The sequence below is a fragment of the Pinus tabuliformis genome, chromosome 6 (assembly GCF_031772625.1).
Source record: "Pinus tabuliformis cultivar Carrire ecotype Pingquan chromosome 6, CPIR1, whole genome shotgun sequence".
In the NCBI taxonomy this organism is placed as follows: Eukaryota; Viridiplantae; Streptophyta; class Pinopsida; order Pinales; family Pinaceae; genus Pinus; species Pinus tabuliformis.
Window position 1 is genome coordinate 1,669,177,786 of NC_142292.1, and position 19,563 is coordinate 1,669,197,348.

The window sequence follows — 19,563 nt, forward strand, 5'->3', positions numbered from 1 at the left end:
ACCCTTCTTGGGCTTTTGAATCATGTAAAAAGATTTATTATTGAATCAAATAAAGTATTTGTCACCTCCACACCAAGTCGGCCTCGAGGAGATCAAGTCAGCCTCAAATAGAGTAATTCGACCTCACCAAAAGCCTATACATTGAAGCGGTTCGAATTCATTTGGAGCACTCACACACACAAGTTCGATATCTAAGAGAAGAAGAGCAGAAAAAGTGCGAAGTTGTTGGAAGAAGGAAGATCGAAGTTTTTGGGTTTGTCTCTCTCTCACTCGTGTTCATTTAATGGGATATTTGCTGGAAGGATGAAGATATTGTTGGGTCGAAGATGTTGTCAGGCTAACTGTTGGGTCGAAGTTGTTGCTAGGCTAACTATTGGGTCGAATTTGTTGGTGGGCTAACTGTTGGGTTGAAGTTGTTGCTCAGCTAACTATTGGGTTGAAGTTGTTGCTAGGCTAACTGTTGGGTCGAAGTTGTTGCTAGGCTAACTGTTGGGTCGAAGTTGTTGCTGGATCGAAGTTCTGTTGTTGCTACAAGTTGTTGCTGCTAGGTCAAAGTTATTGTTGAAAGGGTTATCATCTACAAAAGGAAGAAAAGGCTGACTTGGTGTGGAGGAAGTCTGTGTCTAGGTCAAGAGTCTTGGATTATCTCGTGAAGTTATTAAGGAAGAATTGTTGATTGGGTTTTCCCCTAGATAGGTGTTTTGCCCTGGTTGTTCGCCTACATCTGATGTCTGTGATCTTTGTGCTATTTTTTTGGTAATTTCTTGATGAACTAAAGATAAAAGAGGAACATAAGAATATCACAAGTAATTATCAACATAAAGAAAATCTTTCTACCTTTCTAATTTCTAACATGGTTTCAGAGCTAAGGTGAAGAAAAAGGAAAAAGGCAGCCTGAAGATCTACTGAAAGGAGAATAAGGAGTTTTAAGAAGTTTGAATAAGGGTCATCAAAAAGATCATATAAGAAGTCAAGCCTACTATTTTCAAGATCAATGTCTAACTCAATAAAGGGAGAAAACAAATTAGAAGGAGCATCTAATTACGGGACATGGAAAAAGAGGATAGATCTCATCCTCGAGAAGAATGAAGTCTTAGATCTAGTCAAAGGAAAAGTAAAGAAGCCTACAGATAAATCAAGTGAAGCAGTGAAAGCGACATTTAGAGAAACAGATATTTTGGCCATGAGCCTAATAGTGGATGGAATAAAGGATAACTTCACCCCATATATATCCAACATAGATTCCGCTCAAAAGATTTGTAAGGATACTCTTACATCCAAAAATGCATGCAATCAAGAAGAAGTTATAATATCTTTAGTAAGCAACAAAGAGAGTGAAGAAGAGAAAATCTTGAATGTCCATTCCACCCATCACAAGAATAAAGGAACCTTCAAGAAGTCCAAAGGGCCAAGGAAGAAGATAGACCTATCCAAGAATGAATGCTACAATTGTCACAAGATGGGTCACTATAGAAGTAATTGTCCTGAGAATCCAAGAAGAGATAGGGATCAAGCAAACATTGCCAACAAAGGTTCACCAAAGAAGAAAAAGATGGAAGGATCCGAAGTCAAAAACCTATTTGCTAGGGACTCTATCCCTTACATATCCTTCTACTCTAAGTTTTGAATTGTTTTCCTTTATGCTTTGATTTCTAGTATTTATAGGTTTAACATGCTTTGGAAAAACATTTTTGAATTGTTTTGATAAATTTATAGGTATCCCTCGAGATTGAATTAAGAAGGAGCCCTCACCATTATTCCAAAGATAAGTATCTTACTCCTTGTATTATTGTTTTATGTTTGGTTTCCCTCTCTTATCCAGATGTGTTTGTATTAAATGCTAATAACATTTCTTTTATATTTTCCTTGTTTAGGAAAAGTTTGCTAATATGCTCAAGGGCTATGGAGAAGATCTTACAAGACAAAGCATGCTAAAAAGTTCTATTGGAATTGATGTCATATAAGGTTTGTCTAAACTCAAAGATATGTCTTAAACTATAAGTTTTGTTTCTCTTCGTTATAAAGGTATATTCATTCATTCTAAGAAATTTGTTTTACATTACTAACAAGTATTATGTCTACGACCTTTGAATCATAGAGATTCTTGTTTGGGTGATAAATCATTAGATTGAATCTACCCTCATTAAAAACATCATGTTTGTGGAACCCTAATAGGTTCTCTATAAAATCCTAACTTAAGGGTATGTCAATAATAATGTGAAAACCCTAGTCTACTTAGGGTTACTAATGAAATCTAGAAAATACTATTATTTTGATGTTTGGGGTTTTGTTGGTAATGTCATGTTTGGAGTTTTAATATTGTTATGGAAACCCTAGTCCTTTAGGGTTGGATGGTGAAGTGTTCCAGACCTTGAGGTTTTGGTAAATTAGTGTTTATGAGTAAAACCCTTATGCATCGAGAGTTAGCTCCTAGGAATAAAACCCTAGATGTATGTTTGTCTATTTGATCAAAACCCTAGCCTATTCAAGATTGTTATATGTCTGACTTTAAATGTATTGATATTTGTGTCTTGGGTTTACCTAATGGATATTGATATGCTTGTGCATGATTATGAAATCCTAGATATATGTGCTAACAAAATTGTTGATGCTTATAAAGTCTAGGCTTTGTAACTAAGCCCTAGTAGAAGTTTAATATTCTAGGATATGATGTGATGATGAAATCTAGGATTTACAAAAAAAAGTTGGTCATATTGTGGAAACCTTAAATTGTGTTGTGATTGGTTTTGTTTGTTGATATCTGAGGCTTAGTGTCTCATGTATGGAATCTAGGGTGTGCATTAAATCCTAGTAGAAGTCTAACATATGAATTCTAAAGTTGTTGGATGCATGATACTTGTTTGAATTGCTTCTAGGGTTTGAAATATATTATAATAGAGTATGCCATATCTCTGGAAGAAATATTGAGGCCCTAAATATAATGAGGCTAATTAAGTTACTTATGTGATCTAGGGGTTATAACCTAACCCAAGAAAAAGAAGTTGAAGTATAAAAGTATGTGTCTCTTATTGTTTGTGAACCAAACAAAGTTTAGGTATTTGACGTCTAAAGTCTAATGCTTCCATTTTTGTATAATTCTAATAAAGTTAAGTTCATGCTTCTATATATGTATCTGGTTGTACTTTCTATCTAAGTTGTGCACGTACATAATCTTCAAGACGATGAAGATATTCATAAGTGAAGTAATTTGGTTGATAAGCATGATGAAGGATATGGATGATGATGATCAAGAAGGATGGAAGACATGAAAGATTCTCCGATGCCATAGAAAAGAAGTTGATCTCCCTAAGTTAAGAGGGAGCCTAGATATAAGAAAGGGTATATCTCCCAAGTTGAGAGGGAGGACATATTATAGTCATGATGGATACCTTGAAGAAGAAATTGGAGAATGCATCTTAAGGTACCGTTGAAAGAAGGAAAGTTGGATTTGGTTGTTGCATGTGAAGTAGGAAAGGAAGTTGAATGAATGAGGAAACCTTTGTCTAGATTTGTTTGAAGCCTCGAAGTCCTACTGTGATGAACTGTGAGGTGGCATCAAGATGTCTGAAGAACCCGAAGGTTTGTGTTTAGTCATGAGTATTTGAAAAGTTGCTACTAATTGGGGTTGTGACTGTTCAAGTAAATCTCTCAATTTTTTTGAAAAGTGTGCTTGAGGTTAGAGAGATTTGATGTGTTGAGGCATTGTGTGTGTAAAATGTCTGGGAGGACATATGGTCGGCATATGTGTTGATGTCTAGTTCCCGAAGCAGCAGGGAGAGTGGCGTTGGTCATAGAGCTCTGACCTTGCATTACGCACCTAGATCCCTGGATTGATGGTTAGTAAGTAAGCCTAAATGGTTCCTAGAGAGACTGGAAGCTTTAGTCCATCTTAGTCCCACCCAAATAGATTTCCCTGGTCAGGAATCTAGTCTGTGGCACCGTAAGTGCCTAAACTCTTCACGGTTCATGTGTTTTAAGATCTTCCATGTACTTGTATATGTAAGTATGAATACCTCCCTAGTTAGGAGGGAGTGTTGAAGAATGTAACTCTTTCGGTCTTCATAAATTGTATGAGTCATAATGAAATGTATTTATCAAAAGAAAGAAAAAGAAATTATTGTTGTTGTTGTTGTTGTTGTTGACACCTAATCCGAAAGGATTATTGTAAATATTGTCAATTATGCATTTGAGCAAACCAAGAGACCTTGGAAGTGGAATCCCAAGAGTCTCTCCACTCATGTATAAATTCATGATATGGCTAATGCAATAAACAATTCAATTCGAGGAGTTACCCCCTGGCCTGACATGGTATCAGAGCACAAGTCCTGAATTAGTTTTTGTACAGTAACTCCTATCAGATTTCTCTGCCATATTCTGTCCCTCTGTTCTTTGCCATATTCTCTGCAAAATTCAGTTCTTCTAGTCATTTCAAAATCGTGAATGTTATGCTATGCTTGGAGAGTGTGTAATGGTGTTGGACTGTTTTGATGTTGCATGTTTTTATGGTGTGAAGCTCTGCAAATCATGAGCTGTGTTGAACCTTTTGTGAGTGTTCTGTTGTGCATTCATTTATAGTTGTATGACCATGAAACCGTGGCTCCTAGCGTTGTTGTTGAACACAATCTCTGCATTCAAAGACTGGGTTGTCCGTGCGGCATATTTGTTGTTGAGGTCATATGCTATAACTCTCTCTTGAAATGTGTGGGGGAAGAGAGCAATGGTGGATCATAATACAAATATTAAAGGACACGATGGGATGCAGGCTAAAGAAACCGCAACACCTGAATTGTGAGAAAACATCCCTGATCATGAGAAATAATACGATGGAGCTCAACTGAATCTCATGTGAGTTTCATATCAAATTATTTTTGGCAATTTTGGTGTGAGAGCCATAGGTGTCCAAGTGTTGAATTATTTTTTATCATAAGTTGAAGACTTTGAAAATTCGAATCCCTTTTATCATTCGTGGAAGAGATATACATTAAAGGGAGCACAATTATTTTTTATCATATGTTGAAGACTTTGAAAAGTCAAATTCCTTTTATTTAAACATTATGATGGGAATATGTACATTGAATTCCTTTATGAAGTGTGAATGTATGTATGGTATATGATGGCACTGCCATGACATACATTATATGATATATATTATAGTTGATGAGTGTTCACATGAAACTATTGATTTTGTATAGTGAAGAGTGAAGTTGGAAGTGAGCTTTTTAAATCAGTTTTATAAGAAGGAAAAGTAAAATTGCAATTATTTTGGAAATCAAAAGCACATAGCCTTTTCTTTGATGATGCATTCACTCGTATCCATAGTAGGAGTAGTTCTCACTGGCAAAGAGAACTACCCTGAATGGTCCCGGAAGATAAAACACACCTCATTTTCAATGAGTTGTGGAAAGGGGTTTGTGAAGAAGAAGACAATGCACCTGAAAAGCCCACTTCAGATAAGGAACTTGTCATTTGGGAAAACAAGAACATCAAGGCCTATGCCTTGATTGCAGCGTCAGTAAATGAAAAGGTGAGTCACACTCTGAACTTGAAGTTGTTCAATTGATGATTAAGTTGTTCAGTCTTGAGTTAAAAAATGATGACCCTCTTGCCTTAGCATCAGAAGTAAGATCCATTATGCATGACATAAAAGCCACTGGTGTTGAAATAGATATTCCTCTCATAGCTTATGTCAAGGCACTATATCCCACCTATTCACATTATCTTGAGTCATTGCAAGCAAGTGGCAACCTTAAGGAGATTACCTTTGACTCCCTTGAGAAGAAGTTTGCTAAGAGAGAGAAGGCTTTTGGGAAGAAGACAACTCCTCATTCTACTGAAGAAGTTGTATGCCTTGCACAAAAAGAGAAGAATCATGCACAAGATTCTTCTAGAGGAAGAGGTGGTCAAAGAGGAAGAGGAAGGAGGAGATTTAGAGGGGGGGGGCAGACAGTTCCAAGGAGAAAATTCTGATCTTCATTGCATACGATGCAATAGAAATGGACATGATGCATCCACGTGTAAGCTGCCTTCGAACAGAATTAAGGAAGAAAGAAATGAAGGAAAAGGTAAAACACCTGACAAAGGGAAAGGTAAAGCACCTAAATCTACTCATTATGTTGTGGCACATTGCAACATTGGAGTAATTGAAGACTTATTCAATGCTTCACTTGCTTCATGGAAAGATGATTGGTTGCTTGATTCAGGAGCAACTTGCCACATGACTTTCAGGAGAGATTTCTTTGAAGAATTCACTGACAATGTTGATGGAGCAGTATACTTTGTAGACAAGTCAAAACTCAAGCCATCAGGGCTTGGCACCATCAGGCTCAAACTACCTAGTCTTCCAGACTTTCTTCTGCATGATGTTCTATATCTCCCGAAGCTGAGGAGAAACTTGTTGTCTTTGGTCCACATCCACCAACAAGGACACTCCATTCATATATTTGATGGCAAGGTTGAGGTCATAAAAGCATCAGATCACTCACTTGTCATGACGGGGATAGAAGAAGAAAGACTTCTGAAGCTGCAAGGAACCTCTTCTCGTGCACAGAACTTCTCATACAGTTCTTGCTATGGTGAAAGTACATTTCCATCAAGTCTTTTATGGCATGCTAGATTTGGACACTTGAACTATGACAACCTTCATTTGTTGAAGAAAAATGGTGTTACTGGTTTGCCTACAATTCCTAGGAAACTTAAGCAATGTGATGCTTGTATCTTAGGAAAGCACAACAAACAGTCTTTTCATGATTCTCATTCCAAAACACAGAAAACTTCAACTCATTCATTTTGATTTATGTGGTCCAATGCATGTTCCTTCTGCAAATGGTAATAAGTATATGATGACATTTATTGATGACTACACCAGAATGTGTTGGGTTTATTTCATTGTTTTACGAAACGGCCGGGTTGACTCCGAAACGGCCGTTTCGATCCGGGTCAACCAAAAAAATTTCAAAACGGCCCTATGACCCGGCTCGGTGACCGGGTCAGCTATGACCCGGCCGAGTCAGCCAATGACTCGGCCGGGTCATAGCTGACCCGGTCAACCCGGCCGGGTCACGTCAAAAAACGGCCGTACCGATTGGAAACGGCTGGGCAGCGTTTTCACTTAAAAAAAAATAATTTTTTGCTGATTTGGAGCTGATTTGGTTAGGGTTTGTGGACATGAAAAGGTTTATGTGATTAGTTAAATGCATTTGGGGTCCATTTCCCCCTCCCAAACTCTATTTAAGACAGCCAAATGCTCTCATTTCACTCACAGCAGTCTTATGCATTTGAGTGAGAGTCTTCTTTGAGAGTTAGTGAGCAGTTCTTGAGCTTGTTTTGGAGCAGCAGTGAGGAGTCTTGGAGGAGCATTGTAGCTGGAGTGAGGAGCTTCTTGGGCAGCCATTTGGAGCAGCATTGAGGAGCTGATTTTTGGAGCAAGTTTGAGGAGGCAGTTTGTGCCTGGAGGTATTTTTTTCCACCTCTATAAATCTGTTTTTACTTATTAAATTTTAGGTGCATATAAAGATAGCTTAGAGAGTGTTTTTAGTCAAATAAATGAACATTGAATCAATTTTTATTTTTATTTTTCATTTTCAGATTGTTTTCCTAGTCAAAAAATGGCACCTAGAGCAAAAGATGCTGCTTGGGCATATGTTGAAATGGTTGATGATGAGATGTGTTGCAAGTTTTTCCATAGGAAAATTAAGTCAGGTCCTGGGGGGATTCATAGGCTGAAACAACACTTGGCAGGGATTAAAGGCAATATTACTGCATGTAAATCCCCCGAAATTGGGGAGATTAGAAAGACTTTGTTGGAAAGCTTTGAAAAATTTGAAGCAGATAAGACTAGGCAAAAAGAGATACAGGCTGAAATTGGGAGGAAGAGGGAGATACAAAGAATGATGGCTGCCAACCCCCACTATGAGTTTGAGGGTTCTTCCTCTATCCCTCAAACTGATGCATCAAACCCTTTCCGTTATGTTCCTCCCTCTTTTGCTTCTGTTCAAGATAAGGGAAAGGGTAGAATGAAGGGTGATGGGACTATCAAAAGTTTTTTCACTCACTCAGGCTCCTCTCCATCAGATGCACATGGTCCTGAAGTTAGTAAAGGTCTTTCTCAGCCCACTTTAGATGACCATTGGAAGAAAGAATTGAGGGAGACTGCTTGTGACTACATAGCTAGATGGTGGTATGATGCTGATATCCCCTTTAATGCTGCTCGTTCACCATATTATGAGCCTATGTTTGAGGCCATACATGCTGCTGGAAAAGGCTTCAAAGGCCCTACTATGCAAGAGCTAAGGGGGGTTCGTTTGCAGAAAGAAATTACATCAATTAATGAGTATTTGCAAGATTTCAAGGAATCATGGGCAAGAACAGGGTGTACCATCATGTCAGATGGATGGACTGATCAAAGAAACCGTACCATCATAAACTTTCTTGTCTTCTGCCCACAGGGAACCATGTTTTTAAAATCAGTTGATGCATCTGATAAGGTAAAAGATGGCCACTTGTTGTTTCAGCTATTGGATGAGGTTATTCAGGGTGTGGGGGTGGCTAATGTTGTTCAAATCATCACAGACAATGCCTCTAACTATGTTCTTGCTGGTAGACTGTTAGAGGAAAAACACAAGACCATCTTTTGGACCCCATGCGCTGCACATTGCATAGACCTCATGCTTGAGGATATTGGGAAATTAGATTGGGTCAGAAACACTGTAGATAATGCCAAAAGCATAACAAAATTTATCTACAATCATACACTGGTTTTGAGTATCATGAGGAAACACACTGGAGGCAAGGATATTATTAGGCCTGCCATCACTAGATTTGCTACACATTTTTTGACATTGCAATCTATGCTTTCCCAACATAGAAACTTGCAAAAGATGTTTTCCAGTGATGATTGGAATAATAGCAGTTGGTCTAACAAACCAGAAGGCAGAGAATTGAGAAGGAAAGTCCATGATGAAACTTTTTGGAGAAAGGCAACAGAGATTGTGAAGGTTGCTGAGCCACTAGTTAAGGTGTTGCGGTTGGTGGATGGGGAAAGGTTGGCTATGGGCTTCATTTATGAGGCTATGGATCAAGCAAAGGAGCAAATAAAGGCAGCATACAAGGATAGAGTGGCAAAGTATGGGCCCATTTGGGCAATCATTGATGAAAGATGGAACAATCAACTCCATCGCCCTATACATGCAGCTGGGTATTTTTTGAACCCACGGTATCATTATAAAGCTAAGGAGTCAGGAGCTTTGAGGGGGGAGGTCAGAGATGGACTGGTTGATTGCATTGAGCGCATGGTCCCATCGGAGTCTGATCAGCTACTGATACATCAGCAGGTCACATCCTTCACCAATGCAACAGGTACCTTTGGGAAGAACCTAGCAAAGATTGCAAGAGAAGCAGATGAGCCAGGTAAACAAAAATTTCAATTTTCAATTTCTCAATTTCAAGTTAGATATAATTTGTAATTTTGTTGAGCTTCAGCCTTCATCTAACTCATAATTCATTACACTCCTATGTTTTTTGCAGCACAATGGTGGGAGGCCTTTGGTGGCCAGTGCCCTGAATTGCAAAGGTTTGCAATTCGTATTTTGAGTCAAACTTGCAGTGCATCTGGGTGTGAGCGCAATTGGTCTGTCTTTGAGAGGATTCACACAAAGAAGAGAAACCGTTTGGAGCAAAAACGGTTGAATGATCTAGTTTTTGTCCAATACAACCTTCGGCTCAGACGGAACCAATTGCTGAACAAAAGACCTGATTCAGATCCCATTGTGTTGGAAGACATTGATCCAACATCAGATTGGGTAGTGGAGAGTCGTCTACCAGAGTTTGATCCTGATGAGGATCTTGATGAACTTGATGTTGGAGATCCACTGCAGCGTGTTCAGTTGAATGCAGATCCCAATCCACCAGCCTCAGTCTCACAGCCAGCTAGTAGGACTCCAGTTGTAGGTGCTTCGCCTTCCTCTGCTCAGCCACGACAGAAGCGCAGCCGCATTTGTACTCTATCTCAGCTTGCATCTGCTTCACAGCCTAGTGGTACTGGTACTGGCACCACTTCTACAGTTGCAGTTGGAGACGATGATGATGAGGAGGAGCCATGGGGCCCCTTGTCTGGCTCTGCCTCTGATGATGATGATCCAGAGATTGGTCGAGATGATCTTGGCTCCTCTGGCAGTAGCCAGTAGCTACTAGCCTCCTTGATTATTTGTATTTTGTTTTGACTCTTGAGTCTTTGATCATGTATGACAGACTACAGTTGACTATGTATTTACTATTGCCATTGGGTACACCGTACCATTTTGATATAATGGATTGGTTCATGAGCCTACTTTGATCATATGTTGTCTTCCATGTATATTATAATGTTGTGTGTTTGGAAACTTGAATGAAAATATTTAAAATTATGTTTAAACTATTTAAAATTATGTTTTTTTATAAAAAAAATAAATATTTAATGTATTTTTTACAACGACCGAGTCATTGAAATCGAGCCGGCCGAGTCATTGCCGTTTCCGTTTCCGTTTCCGAGTCGATCCTCGGCCGAGTCCGAATCCGAGTCCGTTTTGTAAAACATTGGTTTATTTATTGAAGAACAAATTTGACGCTTTTGAAACATTCAAGGACTTTCATGCATGGATTGAAAATGAAGCACAATCTCATATTGGCTCTATTCGCTGTAATAATGGAAAAGAATACACTTCAAATGAATCTGAAAACTATCTTCGCCGGCATGGGATCAAACATCAAACAATCGTGCCTTATAATCCCCAACATAACAAAGTAGTTGAAAGAATGAATAGAACAATCTTAAATACAGTACATTCCATGATGTTTTTCAAGAATGTTAAACTAATGTTTTGGGTTGATGCAGTTCTACGTGATGTGTATATAAAGAATAGGTGCCCATCTAATGCTATCAAAAACAAGACTCCCTATGAAATGTGGTATGGCCACATTCCTTCGGTGAGGCATCTTAGGGTTTTTTGTTCCACCTGTTATGCCTTAATACCCAAGGAACAGAGAAACAAACTCAGTGCAAGGAGTCGCAAATGTATCTTCTTGGGGTACTCAAATACCTCCAAAGCATATCGCCTATATGATGAAGTCAATAAGAAGTTTATAGTATCTAGAGATGTGATCTTTGTTGAATCTTCCAAGGCTGGCAATGTTGTTGAGTGGCAACTTGATCGTTTGGATAGATTCGGACATGCAAAAAAATTTAAAGAATTTCATAATGAGATTCCACATCTTGAAGGGGGGATTCCTATACTGGATCAATCTGTGGAATCTTCTTCTCAAGCACTCTCTCCCCCGCATGAAGCTCCAACCATTGATCCAGATGACACTTTGAGTGATGTGATTAACAGAAATGAAAGACTAAATCTTGATTCAGCCCCAACTCAATCAACTAAGCAGCCTAGGCCATCTCAGAAAGGTCCTCCAAAATGGCTGACAAAGACACTTGAAAGTGTTTGTCCTGATCAGGTTGGAAAGATGGGAACAAGAAGCTCAACCAAACAAAATGGAGGTGATGTCGACAATCTTGATTCATCGGTTGATATGGATGTTTCTTATGATTGTGAACTGAATTTGTCTACAGATTTCGAGCCAGCTTCCTTCAAAAAAGTCGCTTCTCATGAAGAATGGAAAGCAACGATGCAGAAAGAATATGATGCTTTGATAAAGAATGGCACCTGGAAGCTAGTTGATCCTCCATTGGGAACCAAACCAATTGGCTACAAGTGGGTCTTCAAAAACAAGTATAACGCAGGTGGCTGACTTGACAAGCATAAAGCCGAGCTTGTGGCAAAAAGTTTTGCACAAAAGGAAGGGGTCGACTATGAGGATACTTTTGCCCCCACAGCAAAACGGGCTACCATCCGGACACTCGTTGCCTTGGCAACACAGAACGGTTGGAAAGTCCATCAAATGCATGTAACAAAATCTTTCTTGAATGGAGATCTGAAAGAGAATGTTTTTATGTCCCAACCAGAAGGATTTGTTGTGAAGGATCAAGAACATAAAGTATGCAAGCTTGTCAAATCCTTGTATGGCCTCAAGCAAGCACCACGAGCCTGGTACGAGAAGTTAACTGAGCATCTTTTGAAACTCAACTTCAAACATTATGATCTTGATGATGCAACTTTGTTTGTCAAGAAAGTTGGCAAAACAGTTGTATATCTTGTGGTGTATGTAGATGATCTACTGATGCTGAGCAACAATGAGAGCTACATTGCATCCATAAAGAAGGAATTGAGGAAAGGTTTTGAAATCACAAATTTGGGCTACGTTCACTACTATCTTGGTATTGAGGTAACTCAACATCAGAAGTTTATATTCCTCTCTCAGAAAAAGTACATTGGAGATCTGTTGAACAGGTTTGGCATGGTTGAGTGCAATCCTTTGACTACTCCAATGGAACAGAACTTAAAGATCACATCCACTGAAGGAAAAGAATTTGAGGATGCAACGATGTATAGACAGCTCATAGGAAGTCTCAACTACCAGACCAGACATTTCATTTGGTGTTGGAATCCTCTCCAGGTTTATGCAAAAGCCCTGTGAGGATCATTGATCTATTGCAAAAAGAGTTCTAAAGTACTTGAAGGGAACTCAAGACATTGGACTTAAGTATACACAATTGGGCGACTTCAGCTTGATTGGATACTCTAATTCAAACTTCGATGGAGATAAAGAAACTAGGGTATCTACTTCAGGTCATGTTATGAATCTTGGATCAGGAGCGGTCTCCTGGAGGTCACGTAAATAGTCAGTTCTAGCAGAGTCCACAACTAAGGCAGAATATGTGGCAGCAACTGAAGCAACGAAGGAAATTGTGTGGCTCAGAAATATTCTAGAAGATTTGCAGGAGAAACAAGTGCATTCAACTACTCTTTTGATTGACAACACTTCTGCAATAAAGTTGGTCAAGAACCCAAAGTTCCATGAATGAACGAAGCACATCAATACAAAATGGCATCTGATTCGACATCATGATGAGGCCAAGACAACGCCATTGTTCCACAAATGAGCAGATTGCATACATCTTCACCGAAGCGCTTGGAAGAGAAAAGTTTGAAAGATTCAAAAAGATGCTTGGACAGACCAACATCCCTTCAGATTAAGGGGGGGAATGTTGACACCTAATCCGAAAGGATTATTATAAATATTGTCAATTATGCATTTGAGAAAACCAAGAGACCTTAAGTGGAATCCCAAGAGTCTCTCCACTCATGTATAAATTCATGATATGGCTAATGTAATAAACAATTCAATTCGTGAAGTTACCTCCTGGCCTGACAATTATGACTTATTAAAACATGGGTTTTATGCTTGGGCCATCATGTTTTAGGTCAAAGTCCCCATTGAGGACTTCAAGGATTTATTTTGAGTCATTGGAGTCATTGTCCATTTAAAGAGACCCTTCTTGGGCTTTTGAATCATGTAAAAAGATTTATTATTGAGTCAAATAAGGCATTTGTCACCTCCAAACCAAGTCAGCCTCAAGGAGATCAAGTCGACCTCACCAAAAGCATATATATTGAAGCAGTTCGAATTCATTTGGAGCACTCACACACACAAGTTCGATATCTAAGAGATGCAGAGCAAAAAAATTATGAAGTTGTTGGAAGAAGGAAGATCGAAGTTTCTGGGTTTCTCTCTCTCTCTCACTCGTGTGGATTTACTGGGATATTTGCTAGAAGCATGAAGATACTACTGGGTCGAAGTTGTTGATGGGTTAACTGTTAGGTCGAACTTGTGCTAGCTAACTGTTGGGTCGAAGTTGTTGCTAGGCTAACCATTGGGTCGAAGTTGGTGTTGGGCTAATTGTTGGGTCAAAGTTGTTGTTGAGCTAACTACTGGGTCGAGGTTGTTGTTGGGCTAATTCTTGGGTCGAAGTTGTTGTTGGGCTAACTGTTGGGCCAAAGTGGTTGCTAGATCGAAGTTTTGTTGTTGCTAGGTCGAAGTTATTGTTGAAAGGGTTATCATCTACAGAAGGAAGAAAAGGCTAATTTGGTGTGGAGGAAGTTTGTGTCTAGGTCAAGAGTCTTGGATTATCTCGTGAAGATATTAAGGAAGAGTTGTTGACTGGGTTTTTCCCTAGATAGGGGTTTTTCCCTGGTTATCTGCCTACATCTGGTGTTTGTGATCTTTGTGTTATTGTTTTGGTAATTGCTTGATGAACTAAAGATAAAAGAGGGACATAAGAATATCACAAGTAATTACCAACATAAAGAAAATCTTTCTGCCTTTCTGATTTCCAACACTATATGCATGAGTTAAATTGTTTCGTGAACTCGTCCTAATTTCTAGGAACTAGTGCATCTAAAGAAAGACTGATTGTGAGGTCTTCTTGACTAAGGCACAAGTCAAGAAACTGTTCTCGCTACTATTTTCAACATCAGTCTCCAATAACTCCTTTCTCTGAAGAAATTTTTTATTTCACTCCCACACGTGCACCACCTTTTTGCGAAGTTTTAAAGCTACAACCTCCATCCAGGAAAGTCCATTTGAATCTATATCTAGAGACCACGATTTTCGAATCATTTAACAAAAATTCGGCTCGCCTAGCCAGGATTGGTTAAACTTAAATGGGAGCCTCTTCCAGAACTAGTGTCCATTCCATTCATGTTGGTCAAGTTCTGCAGTAAATCTATGGGGTTATGTGCTTAATATTCGACTCACAGGAGAATTAATCTTTGGAGAGATGATATTTTAGAGATGAAAAGGAAAGAAATTTTTTCCCTAATGTGTATGATGGGTGTATGTTGAGACTATATATATATATATATATATAAAATTTGAAATGCAATGGTTTAATTCTTCAACCGAAATTTTGATTTAATAAATTAATAAAAAATTAAAATTAAAAACAATGGTCATGGGCCAAATTGGCACCAAAGTAACAATTTCTTTAGCAGTGAACTAACTCTTCAATAGAATTATGAACTTTAGTGGATAATCTGTTGTGGTCAAAGACCCAAATCAGGGGAACCCTGAAGATTTTGAGAGTATGGCTAAAACCCTCTAAAAAGCTCTGGTTGTGACGAATAGAGTTCATTCACAGACAAATATATTCAAAATATCTAGAATATGAGAATATCCATCATAGAATAAATAATATTTATATAAAGATGTTTGAACACAAAAGTGATATCATTGAATACAATGATGGCCTCATATATATATAGCTAGGCGGGAGTGCCCTTTTGTAAGGAGCGTGTCTTTGTTAGTTTCTTTAAGCCTCATAGCATTCAAAACCGGTCAATTCGAACTGTAAACTGGTCAAACTAGCCCATTCATTATGCCTATCCATCCAACCGGTAGAAAAAACAATTTTGACTGTTGTGGAGTAGGGTCTCTAGGCCTAACGGTTTATGACAGTTTTCCCATAAACCGGTTGGTTCCATCATAAATCGGTCGATTTATTGCCAGGTTGGTCGCGTACCACACAAAAGGCGGTTTTGTGCTTTTTGAAGCGGTTTCGAGGGAAACTATGAGTTGTTTCCCTCCAAAAACAGCCCCTACAAGAACTAAAAAACATGCCTCCCCTCTCATTTGTCTCACACATCTCAACCCTAGCAATGTTGGCAATCAACCGTAATGTTAAATTCTTAAGTAAAAGTGACATTTCCTTTATCTTTCATTTTCAATTTTACTTAAATTTTTAACATTACCATGGAATGACTCAGGATGTTTGAGAGTGATTTCAACGTCATTGGATTTCATATGGAAAAAAATCCAACAAACTTAATAGTTTTCAATATTTCGGGGTTTGAGGGACTACAATGTTTCAATTTGATTTTGTCATGTATGAGGGTATGAGATTGGCATTTGATCAAGAGCATGAAGCCCTTTGAGTACCTTGATGTTGGTGGTAATGATTGTTGAACTTTGTCGATGTTGGTGGCAATGATTGTTGAACTTTGTTGATGTTGGTGGCATTGATTGTTGAACTCCTCTACCATGGCTTTAACAAAAATGCACCCTTCACTAGAAGGAAAATAATTGGTGAGGCATGTTAAGCTTTTTCTACCATATTATAAGGTTGAGGAGATGAACCCTTCACTCAAACCAAAATCATTGGTAAAGCATGTTAAAAAATTTCAGTTTCTACCATATTATAAGGTTGAGCAATCCAACTCTGAAGACTTTGAAGTTTGAGCTAGATGTTGTTCATGTAGCTTGTTGATGATCCCATTTCTAATGGTGTTGCATCAATGATGAATTTTATGAGTGACCATGTTGATCAATTATTTGTAGTTTTGATGTCTAGTTTTGTTGCTACTACCACTACTACTGAGGTTGCAGCATTTGAGGAGTCCTTAAACTCTGAGCCAGATGATGTTTATATAGCTCATGTTGATGATCCCATGTCTAGTAGTGGTGATGAGTTTGATCATGATGAGCAATGATCATGTTGATCACTGATCTGTAGACTTGTAATAGGTTAGTGGCCTCGTAGCTTGTAGCTTTTTTTTACGCTAAAGGCCATTTAGAGCCTCGTTGATTGTTTATTTTGTTGTTGATATGTATTGCACTATGTGCCATTTTAATATATTCACCTTTATATGGTATATATATGAGCAAACTATGCATATTTTGTCTCTATTGGTTTAGAATCATGGTTTTAAATCTTAAAATAGTTTTTTCATAAAAAAATAAGTATTTCATGTATTTTTTTAAAGACCGATTCATTGAGATTTGATCAATCTAGGTTTGACTAGTTCCAGTTTGAAACCCGATTTGATAGTTGGACAGGTTGGTCATTAGTTCCAGTTTTGAATACCATGCCAAGCCTAGTGAAACAATAATGCGCTACTAAATTTTTATACCTAGAAATTTATTTTACTGAAAACTCGAATAAAAATAAAATAGATCTAAAATCTATGCGCAATTGACACAAATGAGCTTCTAACAAATTATGCACAGCAGAAATAAGAAATCCAAGCACATAAACTTTACCCTAGAAAACCCAATGTGGAGAAAAACTAGCAAAGAAGGATTTTATTGGGCTTCAGAGAATAAATCAGAAAATTACCATAGCAACAATTCCAAAGAATTTACAGCCAAAAACAGCCCTAGAAAATGGCCCCTCTCCTCTGCACAATACAACCTAGTAAACAGCCTCTCCCTCCGTCGTGTACGGCCCCTTTCTCTTTGTTAGTATCCTATAGTCATAGTAGTCAGAAAACAAGTTTTATCTTTCAAATTTTGACAAATGTATAAAGGTTTGGCTATGATCTTGTAGAAGATCAAGCTATGGGTTTTACTTTGGAATAAAATTTTCATTATTCAATGTAAATATGTCAAAGTGTGTGAACAGTCATGAAAATAGTCATTGATGTCTTGAGAGGTTAAGTGGATCTAGGGTCATCTTTCATCAAAAAGATAATGAGTAAAGTCATGTGTCATGTCTTGTAATCATGGGCACATATTTGTAGGGTCCATTGGGTCTGTTATAAGAATCATGATCAGTCATGACATCATCATCAGTACAACGGTCAAAGGATAGTGTTGCGCTTCTGCCAAGTGTTGCGCTTTCATTATTCAAGTTCAAATTGCAATCATCGCCCATCAAGTCTGCACTCAACCACCTTGGGAGTTTAATTGCATGGTTTATCTTCAGAAAAACCTCACAGCTCTCCATTTCTTCATCAGAATCTCGTTGTGTGGAGATTGGAGGTCGCTACGCAAGGAGGCAGGGGAGGCACTGTGTTTTTGGTTGTAGGTGGAGGTTTGAGAGATGGAAGCTTTGCATAATGAAAGAAGGTTTCTAAGGAGGAAATTATCCATGTCCAAGTTTGTTCACACATACTAAAGTCATCAAGCAACTCAAGGATCAACTGGAGGTATCTCAACCACAGATGCGCTGCGCTTCTCTGTTGCGCTTTTACCAAGGCATCAAATTTTGATGAAGAATCAAGATTTTCGGCACATTTGTCCATGTACGAGGTTTTTGTGAATATCTAGATCATCTCCAAATCATTTTGCTCCGTCGGAAGATTAGTGTTTGGTCAAGTCATGAAGATGGAGGTGCATTGCGCTTCTGCTGCAAGAAGAAGGTTTAAGGTTTGAATGTTTGTGTTCGGCCTAGAATTTTTCTCATGGGTTTGGAACATTCTATGGACCATTCCATGCCATCCCAATACCCTCACAGCATCTCAGATGATGGTCGAAGATAGTATAAGCTTGGAGCATTGCGCTTTCACACAGTCACCGTATTTTCACCATATCTCTTAAACCCTATACCTATTTGCCATGAAATTTTTACAATAGATGCATGGAGGTGAGATGAATAAGCTCGCTTAATTTCAAGTCAAAATGCGTCACGGTTTTCGAGAAATGAGCCACTGTCATCTACAGCCATTTTTGGATTTTCTCAAGATTCGTGAGTCGGATTTGGCTCAAAATTTGTGTGGAGAAGGGTTATAATGATATTAACTTGTTGTCAAAAAATCAGCTCAATTTGGCTTACCGTTTAGGAGATATTCAAAAAATATCAGTCGTTGCACTTCTATTTTGTTTTTCTACTGAACTAGGAGGTTACACAGCGTCGGCGTTACGCGTTGCGCTTCCACACAGTCATCATTTTGAATGAGTTAACCAAGTCAAAATCTTCTTAAATTTGTTTTTATGGTCTTAGTAATTGTAATAAATCATTTAGTAACTCATGGGCTCGATTTGGGTTGAGGATTTAATGTAAAATGCTTAGAAAAGATCTAGTTAAGCAGTGCCTAGTTTTTAGCAGTCGGTTCTATTTTCATTGCATAAGTTAAAAACAGAAATCCTAATGAGGAATTTGACCCCTAGAGGTGGGAATTGACTCATCTTAGTCTATTTATGAGGTGAATGTAAATGAGAAAAGGGTTGGTCAGGTTTAAGAGAAAGGACATTTGTGTACTGCACTTATTTTTTATATATTTTTACAATGAGTGAAATACAGAGGTGGAATTTGCAAAGATTCTTGTGTTAGTTTGATTTGGAGATGTGCTTCCTTTCTTTGTAAGTTATTTTCTATGACAAGCATGCTTTGAATGTACCTCTTCTTGTTTGGTTAAACAAAGATTTGATTCAAAATTCAATCCAAACAATGCTCTGCTTTAGTTTACTAGACATCTCTGTTTTCTGCTAAAATGACAGTTAGAATTCATCTTGATGCTTGATGCTCTTTTGTCATTTTCCATTTTCCTACAACTCACCCTCCTGCAATGAATTCAAATTAAAATCTCTAAAGAGACTACCTATCTCGCCCCTGTAGAAGCTCCATTTTCTCTTCATTTCATCACTTGAATCATAATCAGTTAGACATGACTCCATGCCCAATGGATCTGTCTCCTTTCTTAACAGCAAATCTTTGAAAATCATACCCTACTAAGCACTATACCTAACCTAACATCTGAGTAATTGAACATCCTAGACAGGGAGAGCCCTCTCTAAAGCTAAAAGGGCTAGATTCTAGCTTACAAGTGGATTTGTGGTTACCTCTGAATTTCTCTCCTCGGCCTAGGGGAAATTAAAGAGAGCTAACACTCTTCAACGAACTCGGCCCAAGACACAGCCTCT

The 19,563-nt window shown here is 38.3% G+C and overlaps 2 protein-coding genes across 2 annotated transcripts in view; one reads left to right on the forward strand and one right to left on the reverse strand.

Moving 5' to 3' along the window:
• RRP41L (3'-5'-exoribonuclease family protein) overlaps positions 1-19,563 on the reverse strand; it is a 107,510-nt gene that overhangs the window by 37,552 nt on the left and 50,395 nt on the right. The window lies entirely within an intron of this gene.
• On the forward strand, positions 7,647-10,185 carry LOC149265362 (uncharacterized). Its single transcript, XM_089380855.1, has 2 exons — positions 7,647-9,405; positions 9,523-10,185. Exons 1-2 carry the CDS (start codon positions 7,647-7,649, stop codon positions 10,179-10,181), a joined length of 2,418 nt encoding a protein of 805 aa, XP_089236981.1. The 3' UTR covers positions 10,182-10,185.

Excerpts from the sequence above, each read along its gene's own strand:
- LOC149265362 (XM_089380855.1), top strand. The coding sequence starts at position 7,647 with ATGGTTGATGATGAGATGTGTTGCAAGTTTTTCCATAGGAAAATTAAG. Across the intron at positions 9,406-9,522 it reads AAGAGAAGCAGATGAGCCAG|CACAATGGTGGGAGGCCTTT; the intron begins GTAAACAAAAAT and ends TGTTTTTTGCAG.